Source organism: Trichechus manatus, unplaced genomic scaffold, assembly GCF_000243295.1.
Source record: "Trichechus manatus latirostris isolate Lorelei unplaced genomic scaffold, TriManLat1.0 scaffold00049, whole genome shotgun sequence".
NCBI classification, from domain to species: domain Eukaryota; kingdom Metazoa; phylum Chordata; class Mammalia; order Sirenia; family Trichechidae; genus Trichechus; species Trichechus manatus.
Genome location: NW_004443985.1, coordinates 6,657,230 through 6,678,564, shown reverse-complemented (window position 1 = coordinate 6,678,564; position 21,335 = coordinate 6,657,230). Strand labels below are relative to the sequence as shown.

General features: G+C 47.2%; 1 protein-coding gene across 1 annotated transcript in view; it reads left to right on the top strand.

Annotated features, from left to right (window-relative positions):
- The first annotated feature begins 583 nt into the window (after positions 1 to 583).
- TRIM71 (tripartite motif containing 71) overlaps positions 584 to 21,335 on the top strand; it is an 81,702-nt gene continuing 60,950 nt past the window's right edge. The window contains exon 1 of the mRNA XM_004377347.1: positions 584 to 1,501. Coding sequence (XP_004377404.1) covers positions 641 to 1,501 — 861 coding nt within the window. The 5' untranslated portion in view covers positions 584 to 640. The remainder of the gene's footprint in view (positions 1,502 to 21,335) is intronic.

The following is a 21,335-nucleotide window of genomic DNA, read 5'->3' as shown; positions in this document are numbered from 1 at the left end:
CGGTGCGCAAGCCCCAAGCGCAGTACGCCGGGCCACCCAAGAGCCCCTAGCCGCCGCGTCATGCGGCGGGGCGGCAGGCGCCGCGCGGGGGGACACCAGATTGGCGACGCGCCGCTCCCGCCTTTGCTAGTTTGGGGCGCCTTCCCCTCTCAAGAAGAGACTAATTCCGTTTAAAGGAAACAAAAAGCGAAAAAAAAAAAAAACACACCAAATAACTCGTCGAACCAAATTCTGTTGCTCCCGCCGGGACGGGGATTGCACAGCAGACTCTCGTTTTGGGGACTCCCCTCAGCGAGCGCGAAGCGAAGTCCAGCTGCTCCAGGGAGTCCTCTGACCTCCCCGCCCCCGCTCGCCCCCCGCGTGTCGGGACTTGTTCTGGCGCTATCACTTCGGAAAGCACGCGGGGCCCCAAGTCCTCCGGGAGGAATCTGCGTCGCCTCTGGATAGTGGCATTTAATGCCCGCAGCGTCGGGGGTGGCCACGCGCGGGCCGGGCCGCTCTGGTGTCGGCCGCGGATTGCAGGCCTAATCGATGCATTTTTCTGAGTGAGTCGGCGGCTCCCCCACCCACCTCGTCCGCTCTCGCCTCCTCCTCCTCCTCTTCCTCTCTGGTCTCCTCCCTCCTCCGGGCCGGGTTGCAAATGGCTTCGTTCCCCGAGACCGACTTCCAGATCTGCCTGCTGTGCAAGGAGATGTGCGGCTCGCCAGCGCCGCTCTCCTCCAGCTCCTCCGCGTCTTCGTCGTCCTCGCAGACATCCACGTCGTCGGGGAACTGCGGCGGCGGCGGGGGCCCCGGGGCAGCGGCGCGCCGCCTGCACGTCCTGCCCTGTTTGCACGCCTTCTGCCGCCCGTGCCTCGAGGCGCACCGGCTGCCGGCGGCGGGCGGCGGCGCGCCGGGAGAGCCACTCAAGCTGCGCTGCCCTGTTTGCGACCAGAAAGTCGTGCTGGCCGAGGCTGCAGGCATGGACGCGCTGCCCTCGTCCGCCTTCCTACTCAGTAACCTGCTTGACGCCGTAGTGGCCACGGCCGACGAGCCGCCGCCCAAGAACAACGGGCGCGCCGGCGCACCGGCGGGCGCGGGCGGCCACAGCAACCACCGGCACCACCCGCACCACGCGCATCCGCGCGCGCCCGCATCGTCGCCGCCACTCCCGCAGGCGCCGCCGGCACCCGCGCCTTCCCGCGGCGCGCCGGGCGGCTCAGCTGCTTCTCCGTCGGCGCTGTTGCTGCGCCGGCCTCACGGCTGTAGCTCGTGCGATGAGGGCAACGCAGCCTCGTCGCGCTGCCTCGACTGCCAGGAGCACCTGTGCGACAACTGCGTCCGCGCGCATCAGCGCGTGCGCCTCACCAAGGACCACTACATTGAGCGTGGCCCGCCGGGTCCCGCCGCCGCGGCCGCCGCGCAGCAGCTCGGGCTCGGGCCGCCTTTCCCCAGCTCGCCCTTCTCCATCCTCTCGGTGTTTCCCGAGCGCCTCGGCTTCTGCCAGCACCACGACGACGAGGTGAGTGCGTGGGGCGCCTTCGGGGATCTGCGCCCCGGCGGGGTGGGGGAGTGTGTGTGTGTACCCTTGGCATCCGCGTGCTTGTTTCAGGTGGGCCTCCCAGCGGGTCCGAAAGCGAGGGAAGGGGATCCCCTTCTCCCAGGTTTTATTTCTCTTTGGTTAAATATGGCAATCGTTTCCAAGTAGATTATGAGTCACGACTGGGGAAATAAGCGTGTGTGTGTGTTTAGTCCGGGTCGCTCTGTCCATTCGCACTAGAGGGCCCCGACGGGTTCCATAGCGTGGGGGCCCCTTTTCGGTTTTAACTTGTTTCCATCTGGCAAAATGTGGCAGCAGTTGTCTCCAGTCAGGCATGAGCTGGGAAGAGATGAGGGTGTGTGTGTGTAGACCTGACCTCCCTGCGTGTGGGGACCCGCCCCCCCCCACGCTTCCTGAACCGTGGGAGTCTTTTCAGACTTGGTCGTTTCTGTTTGACAAAGTGTGTGGTGTTGTGTTAACTAGGACACGAGGTGGAAGTTGTGCGTCTGTGTAGACGTGGCCTCCGTGTGTGTACCCGCCAGAAAATTTTCTCGTTTGTTTGGTTTTGGGTAAGGCATGAGCTGGGAAGGGGGAGGGATGATTGTGCATGTGTGTGGTGCGTGTGCTGGTGGAGACCTGGTTTCCACGTGCGCACTCGTGTGGGGGCTCCTCGGAGAGGTTTCTGAATGGCGAAGGGGCTGTATTTTTTTGTTTTGGACGGCATGGGAGTCTGCTTTCTTGTGTTGGAAGAGAGAGTTTATTTGGATTTTTTTTTGCTAATCGGGTAGTAACAAAACATTTACCGTTTCAGTTATTTTCCCATGTACAACTATATGTTCACCAAGTTTTGCAGCCGTCACTACTGTCGGTTTCCAAATGTTTTCATCATCCTTAACAGAGATTGAGTTCACATGTGCATCTTTAACTGGCTCTTTAACCCCGGCCATGGGGCCCCCATCGGGTCTTAGCTCTTCTCTGCTGCGTGTAGTCTCAGTTTCCCGTACTGTGTGTAAAAAGCGTCTTCTGGCCCCTGAGCTCCCTTAGGTGGGATCGCTGGTCGGCCTCGCTGTCCCACGGCTCAGCCCCAAGATGGAAACGGCCTCCGGGACCTTGCCCATTGCCCTCTCCCGCCTGGGAGCCCCATTGCCCTCTCCCGCCTGGGAGCCCCTCGGGCGCGCCCGCCTATCCCGGCTTCGATCCCTGCGGGAACCGGTTTCCCTGGTTGAGAGATGTCTCCACCCGGCTCACCCAGAGGCTTGACCTCCTTGGGAAAAGCTAGATCACTGCACGCGGCTCGAACTCGGTGGTGAGCAGGGTTTGAGGGCTGCACCGCAGCGAATTTTGGGCTTGATTTAGCTCTTTCGGCTGTCGAATGAACCTTTCTTGCCCGTTTTCCACACAGCACGTGACTTCTTTCTCTCCACTTGGGAGTTGGTATGGGACAGCATCTTCCGCGCACTCGAATTCTGGGGAGTAAGCGGGCGAAGCATTTTGAGAGGGGTGTCAGTAACTTCGCCAACTTCTGCCTGTAGACCTGTGTGTGTAATCGCTGTAGTCTTGCCTTGGAGGAGGACGGTAGCGGCTTTAAAAACCCTCCTGGGAGCTGCTGGCTGTGTGAGTGGACGTGCTGTACAGCGCTGCAGCCTTTTCCACGCGTAACCTGTTACTTGGCGTGGAGGGTGGAGCTATTGCCTGATGGCCTTAAGCCGGCTTCTCCTACTGGGAAAAAGTTGAAATTCTGACCTGGTGGGCGCCTCTTTTTTATTTATTTTTGGGGGGCGCCTCCTTTTTAAACTCCTAGGTATGAAGCTGGGGGCAGTTATTCCCTTCCTTCGTTTTAAAGCTTTGAATGGGCTGATTTTACTCATTTTCGTATCTATGGGTGAGTGTTTTTAGCGTTTTCTTTCATCTCAGAAAAAACGAATGAGCTGAATACTGACCCAAATCCTAGGAACGAAAAAATGGAGCCAATTTACTTGCAGATTAGGTTCCAGTGGGGGCGGAGGAGGGTAAGAGGGCGCCCAGAACCCGCGAGAATTTCTCTCCTGGGAAGCGCGTTGAGGAAATTTTCCTCAGCACTCAGTTTTTATCTGTATTTACAGTTAAAGATCCACTTATGTTTTCATATTTGGCTAAAACCCAGTAGTTGCTCAGTGCTGCCAGACTTGTAAAAGGTTTATTCGCTTTTTATATTATCGAGCCGTGCAAATTGTGCAGGAGAGCATGAAGTGAGGGGTACCCACGCTGGGAGGTACCCGGATGCCCTGAAAAGTCCCTGTTTTTAACACGCGTGCAATGCTAAGTTGAAGTTGTTGGCTACAGTGTTGAGGTAGTACATTACTAAAGTAAATATCCTTTAAGAACATCACATTTGCCCAGTTTCGAGCAAAATTCTCTTCCCCATAGTTTCTCATTTAAAAAAGACCTCTTGGAAATGCATTTTTAGACCTCTTTTCTTCATTCCTGGATTCACCGCGCCGGAACATCTGGATTTAAAGTAACAGACTCCAGCGTTGTGAACAGAGGGCTGAAGTGTCAGGCGAGAAGGCCCTAGGTAGTGAGGTTCATACGGAGTTCCCACTCATGGCCTAAACGCTCACTGCCTCTTCTTCGGAGGAAGTGAGCGTTACAGTTTCAGAATATTGTCCTTTTAAAGAGCCATGCCTCTGACTGGGAAGGGCACTTCGGAGGGTGTGGTATGCCCTCTGTTTGATTGGCATTCTGGTCGCAGAACATGGATGCGTTTTACTCTAAGTAGGATCTACCTCGATTTAAAGAACATGCTGCTTCACGGAGTTGCCTCCCGATTAAATAATTCAGGGCGCCCTTGCTTTATGGGGACCGATGCCACCTGACCTTGGGAAGGAGGCCCGGGTTCCCGGCTTTTCCTCTGTCATTTTAGAGAAGGTGTCTCCAGCAGCTGGCCAGCCAGGGGTGCGGTGGGGCTGGCAGACACTGTGTTCCCTCTGGAAATGGCTCCCCGCCATTAGCCCTTGAGATGGTGGCTGAGCACTTGGTTTAAAACATAACAATAGTTTTGAAATTTATGAAGTCGGGAGTTGGGTTTTCCAGCGAGGTGATGAGAAGATTTGCTTGCTCCAAGTCTCTTATTTCGGATTTGGCTCATTCAGGAAAGAAAAGGCTGGGTTTCTCGGTAGGTTTGTGCTTCAGTGGTCAGTCCGAAAGCCCTGGAGTCAGCCGCGGTCTGGTGGCAGCGGGCCAGGAATCCGGGGCCGCCTGCACTTCGGGGCTGCACCCCCCAGGTCCCGGGAGAAGGGCAGGACAGCGCTGCGGCCCGCCAGCCTGGAGCCGGGGGAGCCTGGCTGGCCCAGACTGCCACGCCACTCCCCACAGGCTCCTCACGGCCCTTGGGGTCTTCACTCTGCATTTTGCGGTCAGAGGCTAGGGCGTGCTGAGGCTAGGCAGGCTGCTGCAAGTGGCTTGAGCAGCCGGCTGCCCTGGCTGCTCAGGAGTTGCCCTTAAATGTTTGCTTTCTTGGCACCTAGGATGGTAGTCCTTCGGTGCCCTGCTTTGTGTTCAGTGTCTTAAGAGCTGGGCGTCGTTGTTCTGCAGTTACTGGGGAGCCTAGGGAGTCTGAGCTGTCCCTCTCCCCAGGAAAGGCCTTGTCGCTAGTGGTGGCCGCCAGGTGGGGAGCCAGCCAGGGTGACACAGTTGCCATTTTGAGCCAAGGGAAACATTGTAGCCCGTGCCAGCCCAGGACGGGAATCTTGTTCTCAGGCAGGCCAGGGAGTGGGATTTTCCTGTTCCTCAGATGGAAAATGGGGTGCAGGTGCTGATGCAGTTTCTATGCAGATCCTGTATCAGGTAAAGAAAAGAAAGTCTGAAAAGATAAGTTCTAGGATTCTGACCTGATTTGACCCGAATTTTGAGCTTCTGGGGTTAGCACTGTCACCCCCCGAGAACACCTCCCCACCATGTTGAGCAGCGCAGTTTGCCACCTACAGTTGGTTGTGGAGTGAATTCCTGTCTTCGATCTTAACATTGTCGTCTGTTACCGTCAGGTCTATTCCAGCTCAGGGCGACCTCGTGTGCAGAGTAGGACTGCTCCGTAGGGTTTCCAAGGCTGTGACCTCTTGGAAGCAGATCACTGAATCTGTCTTCTGAGGATCCGCTGGATGGGTTTGAACTGCCAGCCTTTCAGCTTTGTGGGGGTTGTACAGCAACTGGTAAATTTTTTTTTTCTGGGTTTCAGAGTCTGAGCTTTTCAGGTATGCACACCCAGTTCATGGATGTTTATTTTTCAGTCGTATGCATGTGCTTGGGTAAATTACAAAACCTACACCAAAAATCATTTTTTAAGGACGAGAAAAAATGAGTGGAAAAGAGCATTTTAGTATTTCTGCGCCCCACAGTTCATCTTCAGCACGCTCTACAGGATGAGGTGGATATGTGTCTACACGTATCTCTCACACCCCTGTTGGCCAGAAAACCACACTTCCGTTACCGTGGAAATGATCACAAATGTTGCTGCTTTGAATCTGGTTCAGTAGGTAGATATTTGTAGATTGAAGTCTGTTGAATTAAGAAAATTCTTGATAAAAATATGGGGGAGAAGTATGCATTACTGGTGTCTTGATTCCTCAGCCTTTGAATGTAATCTGTTTGTGGGCTTTTAAAAAGTCACGTTTGAGCTGAGGAATGTGCCTGACCTTTCATTAAAGTGCCTAGGAATGGACTTTATCTCCTTGGACCCTGGGGAAGCAAGCGAGCCATGGCGAGTGTGGCAAGACCTTGCTGATGAGGGTTGCCTTACAGGCATACCCCAAGTTATAAACTCTTATAAAATTTGAAGCTGTTGGGGTATTAGCATGTCCAGGGAACCTTTTGTGAGTATTTGAAGTTTTCTTCCTAAAGAAAAGTAAACTACAGTGATTCTGGGTTGCATAGACGTTATGTCTACAACATTATTTCCAATGCCAGGAATATGTGTTTTGGAAAACTGAGGATTTTGAGGGAAGAAAATGAGCACGTTCTCCTAGACTTTTGGTTCTTCATTTGACTTTGTTATTCACGTGTTTCAGTTAAATAGTTGTATTTGGGGTGGAGAAATCTTAAGTCTTTGGAGATTGAGTAATACTGCCTTTGTTCATCCCAGTTCTACCTCCCATTCAAGCTCCTTATTGCAGTATTTTTTAGAAAGTTCTTTTTTAAGATTCTAGGCGGCTAAAACTGGCATTAGAATGAACTAGTTCCCTATAACACTGTTCAAAACGGAAGGAGCTTTCTCCTCACATGTAAAATTTTTCGAGCTTAAACCTTTCTTTTTTCAAGTTTTTGTGTGTTTTAATTTAAAAATGTCATAATTGTGTGTATATGGAGTAGGGGAGTTAGCTCATCCAGGAAGCTGTGAAGGAGGAGGAGATATGGTTAAAATGCTTTTGTTGTTAAAGTGGTTTACCAGGGTAAGAAAGGGTGTATACATCTTCCTCTGATTCCAGAGAACATGTCAGCTATTTGATCATTTTTCTCTAGCGCTCAAATTGAGCTCACCTCCCCGAATTTTGTTTCCTTCGGTGCTAACTTAAAAGTCATGTGATTTGCTTCATCTTGCCATTTATCCATCCACATAGGGCAAGGTTTGTTTTAGCTGGATTCATTCTTAGAGAATAAAGGACCATTTCTTGGTGTCATTCTTCCTGACACTTAAGCAAAAAGGTTGAGAAGAATTCTACCATGCGTGCGGTTTCAAGGTAAGTGTTTTCTCTTCCATAACACTAACAAAGAGTTCGAGGCTTTGCTCACTAAGGCTGACTTCTACCATCCCTGCTTATTTTGGAAGAGAGCAAGAGAAAGATACTGATAAAGAATTAGTTGCCTATGGGGACAAGATGCCACCCATCACCCCACACTGTTCCCGCATCCCTTCTTGACCTTTTGAGCATTAGGACTTGGAAGAGGAGGCTTGATCCAGTTTTCCTCTTTACCCATGTGACCTGGAGCTTGCACAATACTAAAATACTCCTCTCCCTTTGAGATCTTGTCTGTACGCACAAACCAAGTTGACTGAAACCAGATTGACTTGTTTTGACTGACAAGACGCTGGCTTGTTAACAGAAAAACTGGGAGGGGTCGGGGAGCGTAGAGCTGGCTGTGTACGTCTGAAATGGTTTTCCGTAAACAGTACACATTCCAGCATTTGATTTTACCCCCTCTTCCATTCCTTGCCATCTCCTGTTTTCCCCCCCACCCCCCTTTTCAAATACAAAGTTTGCCCACAATGACTTCAGGGGTGGGATAGAGCCAAGTGGAGAGACCCACCTCCAGGGTTTCATTTCTCACCCAAATCTGAGTGTTTGGGAAATACATATTTAGTCCAGAGTTTGCTCAGTGTTGAGTTTTGTCCTCCTTAATGTAGCTTTTTTACTAACCCAGATAGTTCTAACCTGGTCATCAATTTCCACCAAGTGACTTCTTTTAAATCTGTATAATGATCCCAGTTTAGTGATCAGTAAGCACAAAAATGGCAGCCACTTGTAAATTGTTCAAAAACAGTTTTCCACACAAATGCCCTAAGGAAGCGGTAGTCTTTATTGATAAGTTGTAGCTTGCAGTAATTACACGTTAGCAATGTGCTTATTGGGAGGGAGAGCTTGATCAGGAAGAAGAGAGCGCTTCTTGATTGCGATGCCAAGAACTCCAGGATAGCAAATTCTGTCCACATTCAGCGGACCCTGGTTTATGTGGAGCAGAGCAGTGCACGCACGCAAAAGAGAATGCAGTGGGTCGAGGTGGTTCCTGTAGACTGAGGCCATTACATCCCCTCGCTGCTTTGACACCCTGTGTTTCTGAGGACCCCCTGGGAGTGAGAGCCCCATGCCTTTGCAAATGTCTGTCAACAGCTGTATCCTTTAGCTGTTACTTCTGGAAAGTTTGACCATCTGTTTCCTTCTAGCTTTAACCTTTTGCAGTTAAAAAAATATTTTTCTTGAAATGCCAGCCAATTTCAGGAACTTCTTTCAAACTCTTTGTCTAATTAGAATAACTATAAAAATGCTGTTGTATAAAACTCTGCGTTATTAGATTTTTCTGCTAAACAAGCATCTGACAAGATGACTTAAGCGGTTTGAAAAATGGAAATTGGGAGTGAAGTGGCACCAGCAGTCTTTTATTTGGGGATGTAGTCTAGATCAAACCAGAAAAACCAAACGTGCTGCCCTCGAGTGGGTTCTGACCCATAGCAGCCCTCTAGGACAGAGGAGAACTGCCCCATAGGGTTTCCAAGGCTGTAAATCTTTATGGAAGCAGGCTGCCACATCTTTAACCCACGGAGCAGCTGGAAGGTTCGAACCGCTGACCTTTTGGTTAGCAGCTGAGTGCTTAACCACTGCGCCACAAGGGCTCCTTCAGTCTAGATGACAAGTGCCAACTTTATTGTATGTCTTCTGCCTCTTTGGGATCAGTGTCAAAGGGGGGGAGGCAGATGTTTTTCTTATTTAGGGTCATTTATAGGCTTGTATTGAAAACACCCCAAAAAATCTGAGGATAAGTACTGAGCAGAAAAGTGGATATGGTAAAAAAATGTGAAACTCCCATGGACCAATTTTGTGATGTTTCTTATTAAAGTTGTCTGTTTATTTAATTGGCTTTAGTTGAGCATTCTTTGAAATTGTGGTTCTAAGTTCAGATTCTTGTTTTGCCTTGATTTTCTCATCTGTAAAATGGGGATACCACTTCATTTACACTGTCGGTAAGGATTAGAGTTAATACGTGTAAAGTGTCGTAGTAAAGTGTCCCATAATTAAGGCAATTGTAAGCATTCCCAATACCTTTTATTACTTAACTGTTGGGGAATTAAAGATCTTTTACTCCCTCCCCTACTCCACAAAGAGGATTGGTAGAAGAAAATGAATTTTCAGTGTTGGGAATTGAACTGAACTGGGCTCTTTTTTATCCAGTTATCATTATCTGAATGGAAAGGAGCAGTGATTCCTTCAGGTGATGTTCACGAAAACTGGATCTCTTAACTTTTGGTTTAGACAATTTCAGGGCTGTAGAGCCCCCTGAGCGTGCCTTGGGGAGAAGATGGGTGCAGGTATGTATGTTAGCTGCTGTCAACTCCAACTAATAGTGACCTTCTGTACAACAGAAGGAAACCTTGTCCCCATCCTGCATCATCCACACAGTCACCAACATATTTGAGTCCATCCTTGGGGCTGTTGTGCCAGTCCATCTCAACAGGGGTCTTGCACGCCATCACTGGCACCCCACTTCACCAAACATGATGTCCTCCTAGAAATTGATCCCTTGTTCAAAACAGGTGAGTTGGACAGTGTTCTGTTGTGATCTATAAGGTTTTCACTGGCTAACTTTTGGAAGTAAATTGCCAGGCCTTTCTTCCTAGTCTTAGTCTGGCAGCTCCACTGAAACCTGTTTCCCATGGGTGACCCTGCTGGTATTTTAAATACTGGTGGCACAGCTTCCAGCATCATAGCAACATGCAGACTACCACACGATGACAAACTGACTGGCCAGCAGACAGCAAGTATGTTTAGAGGCTATATAATGTGTGGCTACCCTTAGCTTTTTTGTTTGTCTTAAGGTACAGTGTCGGTTTTCCTTTTCAGTGATTCACTAAAGAAGTCCTGGTGGCACAGTGGTTAAGGGCTTGGCTGCCAGTCGAGTGGTTGGCAGTTCAAGCCCACCAGTGGCTTTGAGGGAGAACAGACCTGGCGATCTGCTCCAGAAAGATTACAGCCTTGGAAACTCTATGGGACATTTCTACTCTTGTCACATTGGGTCCCTATGAGTCAGAATCGACTCGACAGCACCAAGCAACAACAGTCTTTGAAGCTAAGATTCCTTTTGGAACTGTGGCAGTTTGCTCAAGGGACTAGTCTGATTTCAGGGACTGTGGAATATTTATAAGCTTTAATTTCATGGTATTGCAAGGTGTATGTGTGTGTGCGAGCATGTGCATGCATGGGTATGTGCGTGCATGCACACACACATGTTGGGGTGTCTGAGGAAGACATCTAAATCAGCACCCCCAAGTCCATTACTTTGCAAATGGGGAGACAGAGGCCTGGGGAGATGAAATGATTTGTTGATCAGAAGCTGTCCTGACACTTAGCCTAGCACTTTCTTCACATTGCTATTTATGTACAAACAATATCTGACAAGTGGTGATTATATGGTTGTTGAACGAGTCAGCTTTCATCTGCCAGGAATTTAAGCAGATTCTTCAGCACCTCTCTTATATAACGTTTAATTTCAGTCAGGCGATTTCTTGCAGGCAGTTGAAACCAGTTCTTAAAAATCTGGTGTCTCATCATTTTTTCCTCAGGCTTTTTAGCTTCTTGTGTTTTGCCTCTTGTTTTTGTTTTTTTCTGAGTCGTTAAGGGAGAAAACTAAAAGAGCATGCAAGTAGTTTATACCTGGGCCCATAGTCTCTGGGCCAAATGGGAGGTCATACTGGAACGGCCATTTAGCAGGGTGGAAATCTTGAGTTTTAACTAATTTTTTTGAAACGATAGCTAAGTCTCATGGGAGAACCCTACAATATTAAGGAACAAATGTTACTTTCTCTGCCAGCCAACCTGTGACATAGGCATGTTCTGTTGGAGTATCTGGATATGGAACCCACCCAGATTCCAGCAGTTCACAGCAGTTGTTTTGGTATTGGGGGGGGCGGGCGGCGGGAGCAGGGGGCCTTTAGACGTCACTTCTGCCCTCTGTTGGCCTTACTGGATTTAAGGAGCAGTTCCAGAAGGATTTTGCATGATGGCCAGTTCTCACCGGGGGACCCGGAATGAATTTGACCATCAGAACATCCTCATAGGACTACCACTATCCCTTTGCAGGAACAAAGGGGACTTGTAGTTTTTCAGGCCAAACAGTGCTCCCCAAAACATTAGGTTTTAATGATTTTTTTGCCCACATTATGTATCACAAGGGGAAAATTAGGGGGGCCAAAGGGAGCAATAGCTTGGAATATGAGTACCGTTTGTTGCTATGGATGAGAACATGAGCTTTAGAGTAAGAAAACCTGGCGGTCTGCTTCTATATGGATTACAGCCTTGGAAACCCTATGGAGCAGTTCTACTCTGTCCTATAGAATCTCTGAGTCCAGGCAGTGGGGTTGCTATGGAAACCTCGTGGTGTAGTGGTTAAGAGCGATATCGGCAGTTCGAATCTGTCAGGCGCCCCTTGGAAACCCTGTGAGGCAGTTCATCTCTGTCCTGTAGGGTCACTATGAGTTGGAATCTTGATGGCAACGGGTTTGTTTGTGGTTTTTTTTTTTTTTTAATGGTAGCCATCTTTCCTTGGGCAAGTCACTTAACTGCTAAGCTTCGATTTCTGACTTTTAAGATGGAAGGAATGGAGCATTTCCTCCTGGAGACCTATTCTGCAGAGCTTGCATGTTGTTACGCTGCCAGAAGCTTATGCTACCAGTATTTCAAATGCCATCGGGGTCACCCACGGTGGCCAGGTTTCACTGGAGTTTCCAGCGCAAGCCAGACCAGGAGGAAAAGCCTGGCGATCTCCTGAAAATTAGCCAATGGAAACCCTATGGATCACAACAGATACAGTGCTGAGTGATTGATTAGCTCTCTACATTGGAATGCAGTAAAAATACACAGCGGCTGTGACCACAGACTCACAGACTCGAGCATGATCTGATACCATGTAGATAGATGGTGCAGAGCCAGCCAGCTTTTTGTTTGTTGTATGTGGGGTTGTCATGCATCAGACCCAACTTAACAATAGCTAACAACATATTTTGTGTGAAGGTGCTTTGAAGAATTAGCTGGGAAGTTTTATGTTTTAATGTACGTGCACATAATTGTGTGTAAATAATCCTGAACAAACTTGGCTTCAGTTTTTCCTGCAAGTTGTAGCCAAATGGGTCGAATTCCTTTTCATGAAATTAAACACGCCGCTTATCTTTCTTAAAGATATTTCCTGGTTGATGGCCAAGTGATATCTGATACCATGAAATAATTTGGGTAGTTCCTGGTTGCTGACAGGACTTGAAGTGTTAAGATTTATCATCTGGATGTTTGAATGCCTGTTTGCTGCTGGCTGTACTCCATACTGAAGCTGTATAACCTCTGTTCCCTGCCTAAGCCCTGCAGTGTGTCTGTTTGGGAACATTGGAAACGGAAAGGGAGGGAGAAAGGTGATGGGGAGGGAGGGGCTTTATGTGTCAGCTTGTCTGTATGGGTGCTTTATATGTGGCCTTATTTAAATTACTGGGTAAAACCCAAATGCTAATGTTTATGACATCTAAACAAAGAGGGGTTCAAGTGAAGTGATGAGTTTGGGTCAGAAAGAAGAAGAGCTTAAGATAAATCTTGGGTGATGGCATTTAGGTAGGACGTGGCGGGTGGCAGGACCATTTGTAATAATAGAGATGTGTGTAATAATAGAGAGGTTTTAACTAGTGTTTGCTAATCCTTTCAACACCCCTAAGGAAGGTGTTATTTAAATTAGAATTCCTGCTTTTTTCACCCCTCCTAGGGGCCCTGGTGGCACAATGGTTAAGAGCTTGGCTGCTAACCAAAAGGTCAGCGGTGCGAATCCACCAGCTGCTCCTTGGAAACCCTTTGGGGCAGTTCTGTTCTGTCCTGTAGGGTCATTATGAGTTGGCATGGACTCATAGACTGCAACGGTTTTTTTTTTTTTTTTTTTTTTTTTTTTTAAGGGCATGGGTCATTGATATGTAGAAAAAATTATCAGTCAGAAGCTACCTCAATTACTTGAACACAGGTAATTAATGTAAAGAATTGTTAACTGATACTAAATTGTTAACTTGGTCCTTGAACAAAGGTGTCAGGAAGTACTAACTGCAGAAAGCAGCTACCGCCCTAAGACTAGGGGACCAAAAGGAAGAGGTTGGAAGTATTCATTCTTAGGGGCGTTCCTGGGGGCGTGAGACCTGAGGAAGCAGCTGCTCAGCCAGCATGAGTGTGTTTTGGGGGTGATGAGTGTGTTTTGGGGGTGACGAGGCTGGTTCCCCAAGTGTTCAGAAACTGCAGACTGGAGTCCTTGGTGCTGCTGGAACAGACCGATGGTGGTATGTTGCCGGGGTGAAAGGAGTTCGTTGATGGGGTGACCCAGGAAGCAGACATTCAAGAACAAGCCCTTTCTTCCTCTACCAGACCCTAACAGGACACAGCTGGTAAAGCCCAGATGTGATTTGCCTAGCTTCGGCCCTGGACCCGCCCCGGCCCTGGCCGCCTAGAAGAGGGCATCCCATTGGGCCATTGCTCCTGGCAGAACCACCCGGCTTGTTTCACCTTGAAACATCTCATGAAAATATGGGGGAGACCTCACCCTAGCAGAACTGGAACGTGGCCAGAGTGAGTGGTGCTGTTCCCGTGAAGTGTGGTGGACCCTCCCAGCCACTCTACTGAACGAGCTTCCTTCAGCCTGGACCTTGCTGTGACTCCTCTAGCAGGCTGCACTCGCTGCCGGGGGCATCGCCGTCCCCTCCCAGCTTCTCCAGCATTCACCTGGATCGGCTTTATCAGGAGAGACTGCTGGTGCTGTTCTAACAGGTTCGCCTCAGTTGTACCTGTTTTTTGCAATTACGCAGTTTAGGTAAAGATGAAATAGGTGTACAGAGAGAGTTATAATTCCTACAAAAATTGACCTGACTCCTTTAGGAAGATATGGTAAGGGAAGAAGCCCGGGGGAACGAGCATGAGCAGAATAGCCCAAGTCCCTGTCCTCATGGAGTTCCTACACCACCAGTTTGGATGAGCTGACTTCCTGCCTTCCCCCGTGGCCTCCGTTGAGCTCTGTACCCTGATTGGAGGCTGCTGCAGCTGCGCAGAGCGGGCATTTGCAGACGGCTGCCTTTGGAAGGAAGAAGCCCTGGTGGTTTGAACCCACCAGCAGCTCTGCGGGAGAAGGAGGTGGCAGTCTGCTTCCATAAAGATTTACAGCCTTGGAAACCCTATGGGGCAGGTCTCCTCTGTCCTGCATGGATGCTGTGAGATGAGTCGGGGCAGCGGGCTTGGGGTTTTTTGTTTTTGCCTTTGGGAAACCACTGACCACTGCCTGTATGAGGTAGGATATTCCAGCGCAGTCAGAGAGGTGAGGAGGTGCCCTATAGGCTGCAGGACCTCCCCCTTCCACCTCTTCTTGGGTGTGTGCTGCACAGCCTTAGGTGAGCGGGAAGGCCTCAGCTCTGCTAGCCCTCTTTTCATTTTGCTTATTGAGGTATAGATACATACAGTAAAATTCACCCTTTTAGGGTATAGTTCTTCACATTTTGACAAATGTACACTGTGTGACCATCACAGTTAGGACACGGAACAGCCCCCCCGAAACTCAGCTGTGTCCTGTTGTAGTCACCCCACGGGCCCCCCCCCAGATATAGGCAGCTACTGTTCCATTCTGTCATCCACTGGCAGTGTGTATCAGGAGGCCCGCCCTGGGGGGGCACAAACAGTTCGACGTGCAACTGCTGACTGAAAGGTTGGAGCTTTGAGTCCAGCCAGAGGTACCTTGGAAGAAAGGCCTGGCGATCTACAATCGAAAAGTCTACAGCTGAAAACCCTAGGGAGCAGACTTCTCCTCTGACACAAACAGGGTCACCCTGAGTCAGAATTGACTCGGCTAGTTTTTGTTTTAAGTGTGTATCATTAGTTCTCTATTCCTTGCTGCGTAATGCTCCGTTGTATGCGTGCACCGTGGTTTTGTACATTCACCAGTTGGGACATTGTGTTTCCTGGGTTCTTCACTTGTTTTGTTTTGTTGGCAGTTGTGGATAAAGCTGCTGTAAACATTCACGCACAGGTTGTTGTTTTAACGTCTGAAATACCTGCAGTGCTGTGTTGAGTACCAGCAGTCACTGCCTCGTGCTGGAGTCCCCGTTTTGATCCGGCAAAGTTCGTCGGTAAACTTGCGTGACTTTGAGCCTGGGTTTCTTCATCTCAGTCATTTGCATCATCATCTACCTTGGGATGACTTTTTGTTTGAGAAAAATTGCAGTGTGCCCCATATGTATAAAAAAGGAACTGATTTGGGGGGAGGGGCAGTGCTCCACCCACGGGCCAGTGGGAGCGCTGGCTAGTCACACCTGCCCTGCTCTTTATTTTCAATAACCTTAACTAGGTTATCAGGTTATCCAGTTCCCTTCGTGTTTTCTTTTTATTGTTGTTTGCTTTATCAGAATTTTCTGGGATTTAGGGGAATATTTTAAGAAAAAATTTACCAATTTAATTGAATCAGAAACCATGTAGGGGTACAAATAAGAAGAAATAAAAATCACAGCTCTGATCTGCTGTGTTGTTGTTAGGTGCCATCGAGTCGGTTCCAATCACAGCAACCCCGTGTACAACAGAACGAAACGCTGCCCGGTCCCGCACCAGCCTCACAATCATTGTTATGCTTGAGCCCATCGTTGCAGCCACTGTGTCAGTCCATCTCCTTGAGGGTCGTCCTCTTTTTCACTGACCCTGTACTTTACCAAGCATGATGTCCTTCTCCAGGGACTGGTCTGTCCTGATAACATGTCCAAAGTATGTGAGGTGAAGTCTCACCATCCTCGCTTCTAAGGAGTATTCTGGCTGTACTTCATCCAAGACAGATTTCTTTTGGCAGTGTATGGTATATTCAGTATTCTTTGCCAACATCACAATTCAAAGGTGTCAGTTCTTCTGTCTCCCTTATTCATTGTCCATATTTCGTATGCATATGAAGTGATTGAAAATATCCTGGCTTGGGACAGGTGTACCTTAGTTCTCAAAGTGACATCTTTGCTTTTTAACACTTTAAAGAGATCTTTTGCAGCAGATTTGCCCAATGCAACACGTCGTTTGATTTCTTGACTGCTGCTTCCATGGGTGTTGATTGTAGATCCAAGTAAAATGAAATCCTTGACAACTTCCGTCTTTCCTCCATTTCTTCGTGATGTTGCTGACTGGTCGTTATGAGCTGACCCGAATATTTGGAGCTTCAGGGGGAAATCTGGGAAAGATCCCTTTCCATGTAGTGAGGGTGAAGTGGGGCTTAGTGTCTCCACTTGTAAAACTGAAGGTTGGCTGGGGAGAAAAGTCGATTGTGTAGGGTTTGTTTACGGTAACAACTGGAAACCAACTCACGAATGTTTAGTAGCAGAATCTTTTAGCAGGAATAGTGGTTAATTCTGGAACACTTTTGGGACTCGCCACAACAGCTACTAATTTTGTAATCTTCTTATTCGTCCTTATGTCTGTTGTGCAGTAAACACAGATCTCGGTAAGAACTGAAGTTATTGCCTATCTTCCGCGGTATCTTTGCTTTGCTAGTTAATAACATACAAATCATACAAATAAAGGCACTACATAGTTTGGCTGTTTCATACCGTGGAAGTTTTGCTTCAAGCACAGCCAAGTTTTAAAGTATGAAAATAAACATTACCTTCCCTCATAAAAGCAGGGATGGCTGTTCGCATTTGGTGTTTTGAGCATTCCTAGTAGATGCTTTTTGCCTGTTGATTGTATAGGGTCCACTGCAGAACGGAGCACAGAATTTGTCAAGACTTAATGATACCCTGCCTAGTTCATCAGTGTCTTCCCCCCCACCCCCCAGGCCTCATAGAATTTATTTTCAGATTTTTTGTTTGTTTGCTTGTTAGGGTGCAAAGTCAGTCCCCCGACCCCCTGCAAACACATAAACAGGAATAAAATGGAAAAGTCGCCTGTAAGATCCGATTATGAAGGTGAGGAGATGATGTTTGGCCCTGGTTTGGCAGAGGAGGTTGGGTTTTAGGCTCTGTGGGGTCCTTGCCACGGAACCTGGACAAATAACGGTTTCTTTGTGGGTAAAATGACGAGGGAGGGTTGCTGGGGGAGCGGGGTCAGGGGAAAAGGGAGTCCAGAAAGTCCAGGATAGAGTATTCTCTGGTTGCAGCAGATTAAGAAACAAAACACATCCTGTCTGCCTGGCCCTCCGCTGGTCCTTCCCCCCGGTAGAAGAAGCACTTCATTTCCGTCCCTTGACCTTCAGTCCATGTACTTGTGTGTCATTATGAGGGTCCCTTCCTCCTCTTTGATGCTAGAGGCAGACAGGTTTGCCCACGGTGAACAAAAAAGAGGAACCTTAGTAAAAACCCGTTGCTGTCGGGTCGATTGCGACACATAGCGACCCTGTAGGACAGAGTAGAACTGCCCCATAGGGCTTCCAGGGAGTGGCCGGTGGATTCGAACTGCTGACCTTTTGATTAGCAGCCAAACTCTTAACCACTGTGCCACCAGGGTTCCAACCTTAGTAAATGGGTGCTTAATAAAAACTACAGAACATTTGTGAACACTTGACAGGGGTTAAAAGGGGAGGAGGGGGTATTATTATTTTAAAATTGGGCTGTTTTAACAATATATAAAGTGTGTGTGTTTTTTTTTAAACTGGCATTTTGTTTAGACTTCACACATCGTATTGAGTTGTGATTTATCAAAATATATGTGAATTTTTTTTCCATTTCTCCTTTCACTAAGTTGGTTTGTAGTTGCTTTATTACATAATAGAAGTAATTTAGTTAACCCTGATCCCGTTTTAATTGTATAAGGAATACGTACATATCTTTTTTAGTTTATCTGTAAATTTTAATCTTTTTTGTTACTGTGCCCCCAATCTCACTCCTTCCCCCAAGTATGTGGTGTTCTGAGTTTGGTGTGTTTTTTTCCCAGACCTTTTAACAATTGTTTACATGCACCAAACCAAACCTGTTGCCGTCAAGTTGATTCCAACTCCTAGCGACCCTATAGGACAGAGTAGAACTGCCCCCTAGGATTTCCAAGGAGCAGCTGGTGGATTCGAACTGCCAGCCTTTTGGTTTAGCAACCAAGGGCTCCGTGCACACACACATGCATATAGAAATAGAGTTGTTATCCTGGACTCTCACTGGTTGGTCCTTACTGTTGCGTCTTTGGTGTTCCTGGCATGGAGTTTTATTTAAAACCAGTTGCCGTCCAGTGGATTCTGCTCGTGGCGACCTCCATGTGTGTCTGTGTGTGCTCCATAGGGTTTTCAGTGGCTGATTTTTCAGAAGCAGATCGCCAGGCCTTTCTTCCAAGGCACCTTGGGGGTTGACTGGAACTTTTCGGCTAGCAGTCCAGCCCGTTAACTGTGCCAGCCAGGGACTCTGGAATTTATTTAGCTGTTCCCTTCTTTGGGTTGCCAGTAACGCACACACTTGTGCTGCCGTTGAGCGTTGCTGGCTTCTGGAGGGGAGGTTCCACCTCCCGCCTCAGCAGGGGACTTGCTTGGACACTGGAGAGACACATTTGAAATGTTAGTAGCTTCTGCTGGCACTTTGCTCCTCTGAAAGCTTGCGGCCACATTTCCTCACACCCCAGTACCCCCTTGAGAAAAAAGGCCCTGTTTTAGTTTGCATTTCCGTGATTACTGTGAGGTGAGCATCTTTTCATATGTTTATTGGCCGTTGGACAGCAGTGGGGTATTGGCCATTTGGACTTCTTCCTGAATTACCTGCTCAGGTCCTTGGCCTGTATATCTCCTGGGATTTTTTAAATCTGCTTGTAGGCAATCTGGACAAACATGGGGTGCTGTCTGTTGCAAGAAGCCTGATGGTGCAGTGGTTAACTGCTCGGCTGCTAACCGAAAGATAGGTCGTTCTAACTCACCACCCGCTCTTCCAGAGAAAGATGTGGCGGTCTGCTTCCATAATCGATTCGACAGCAATGGGTAGCTCTCTGGGGCCAGGGCGTGCCTCACTTAGTTTGACATGGAATGCACGTTAGTGCCATCAGCTATAGTCAGTCCTACCTTCTACGTACTTTGTGTCTCTCGTCCCACTTTAGAATATAGTTTTTGGAAAAGTCATGATATATAATCCTAGATGTGTGAAAAGGGCAGAAGAAATTTAAAAGAAAATTATTATCATTTTCAGATACTGTAGGAACTTTTAGAATATCTTACTTGAGCTTTTTGGTGTAGACCATTTTATCAACAGATTATATGGTATTTATTCTTTCTAAATGACATTTGCTTTCTCAAATTTTTGGAATTATTTGTTGGCTATATGTCTGTTTAGTTGAGGAAATGGTGTACAAAATACTTTCAAAACTAAAGATTCTTTTGGAAGGAAAAAAGAGAATATAGTTTTTGGGTATCATATGAGGTGGAGATCTGATGTTATTTAGAACAAGTGATGAGCCTAATTTTTTTTTTTTTTTTTTGTAGAGACCGTGGTTTATTAGTGGTTACCAGGGGGCAGGAGGGAAGGGGAAAGGAGGCGGAAGTTAATAGAGATGGAAAAGTCATATTGATTAAGGGTAGGGTTGCACAGCCTATTATTGTAATAGATGTCAATAAGTTGTACACCTGTAAAAAGTTGAATTTGCAAAAGTTGTGTGATAGATACATTTACAGCAAACCGAGCCCACAGTCTTCGAGTCAATGCCAACTCATAGCAACTCTGTAGGACAGAGTAGAACGGTCCCATAGGGTTTCCAAGGCTGTAATCTTTCCAGAAGCAGACTGCCACATCTTTCTCCCATAGAGCAGCTGGTAGATTCTAACTGCTGACCTTTCAGTTGACAGCTGAGCGCTTTAACCACTGTGCTACCAGGGCTCTTTTATTTACCTACTGAAAAACTGTTTATGTACAACCAAAAATCTCACGGGATTTGGTTCCTTTGTTTGAAGGTTTAGGGTCTGGTTTCATGGGACATCTCTTTTTGTCAGTCTAGCTCAGAGTTTTGTTAATTTTATTGCTCTTTTCAAAGAACCAGCTTTTGGTTTTGCGCATTCTCTTTTTTTTTTTAATTTCTGCTCTGATTTTTGTTACTTCCATTCTTCTGATAGGTTTAGGCTTTGTTCTTTGTAGTTCCTGGAGTTGTCTTTAGGCTGTTGATTTGAAACTTTTTTTTCATGTAGACATTTATTGCTATAAGTTTCCCTCTGAGTACTGCTTTTGCTGCATCCAATAAGTTTTAGTATGCTATGCTTTCATTTTCATTTGACTCTAAGAAATTTGTGATTTACCTTTTGATTTTTTTTCATAAAAGGTGCTTTTAATTGTCTCGTATTTATTGATAAGTTTTATTCACATGAGACACATTTAAAACATCTGTTAGGCATTAGATTTGTAAACAAACATGTAGCAGAGGAGGAATTACAAACCTGCTCGATGCGGGCCCTTGTTCTTCAGGTACATTCAGATAGAAGAGAAAAGATGATAAACTGGTGAATACGTTTATAGCATGGGCGAGTGGCCCAATTGGAGATTCAGAAATCAGGTATCTTCAATACCCGTTTCAAGCAAGAGCCACGAAAGCATTATTCTTTATTAAAAAAAAAAAATGCACCTGACTTTCTAACATTGTTTGCAATGTTAGACCTGAGGTAGTACATTTACTTCTAAAACCAGTATGGTCCACATGTAGCCAAAAACCACAGATTCTTCATTAGCCAAAGTTATCTGTGGTTAAGAGGAAGTGCTTCTGATCTAACTGGCATTGACAAAAGCAGGTAGAACGATGCTGGTTATGTTGTAGCTGTTGTCCTGAGCTGTAGGTGACTATCTGGCTCTCTCGATCTGTATTCCTGCAGGACTGGCCTTGTACTTCAGTCACTTGTTGAGGTAGATTTTTATTTTTCCGTATAGTATGAAGTATAAATTGCCTTGGAGTAAATTTGGCACGTAGAAAATCTGTTAGAACTCTTCTAGCCTACTGTTGAGTGGCTTTTTTTTTTTTTTTTTTTTTTTTTTTAAGTGAAAGTTTACATTGTGGTTCAGGTGAAAGTTTACAGAGCAGATTAGTTTCCCATTCAACGATTTATACACAGCTTGTTCTGTGGTATTGGTTGCAAACCCCAGTATGTGTCAGCACTCTCCCCGCTT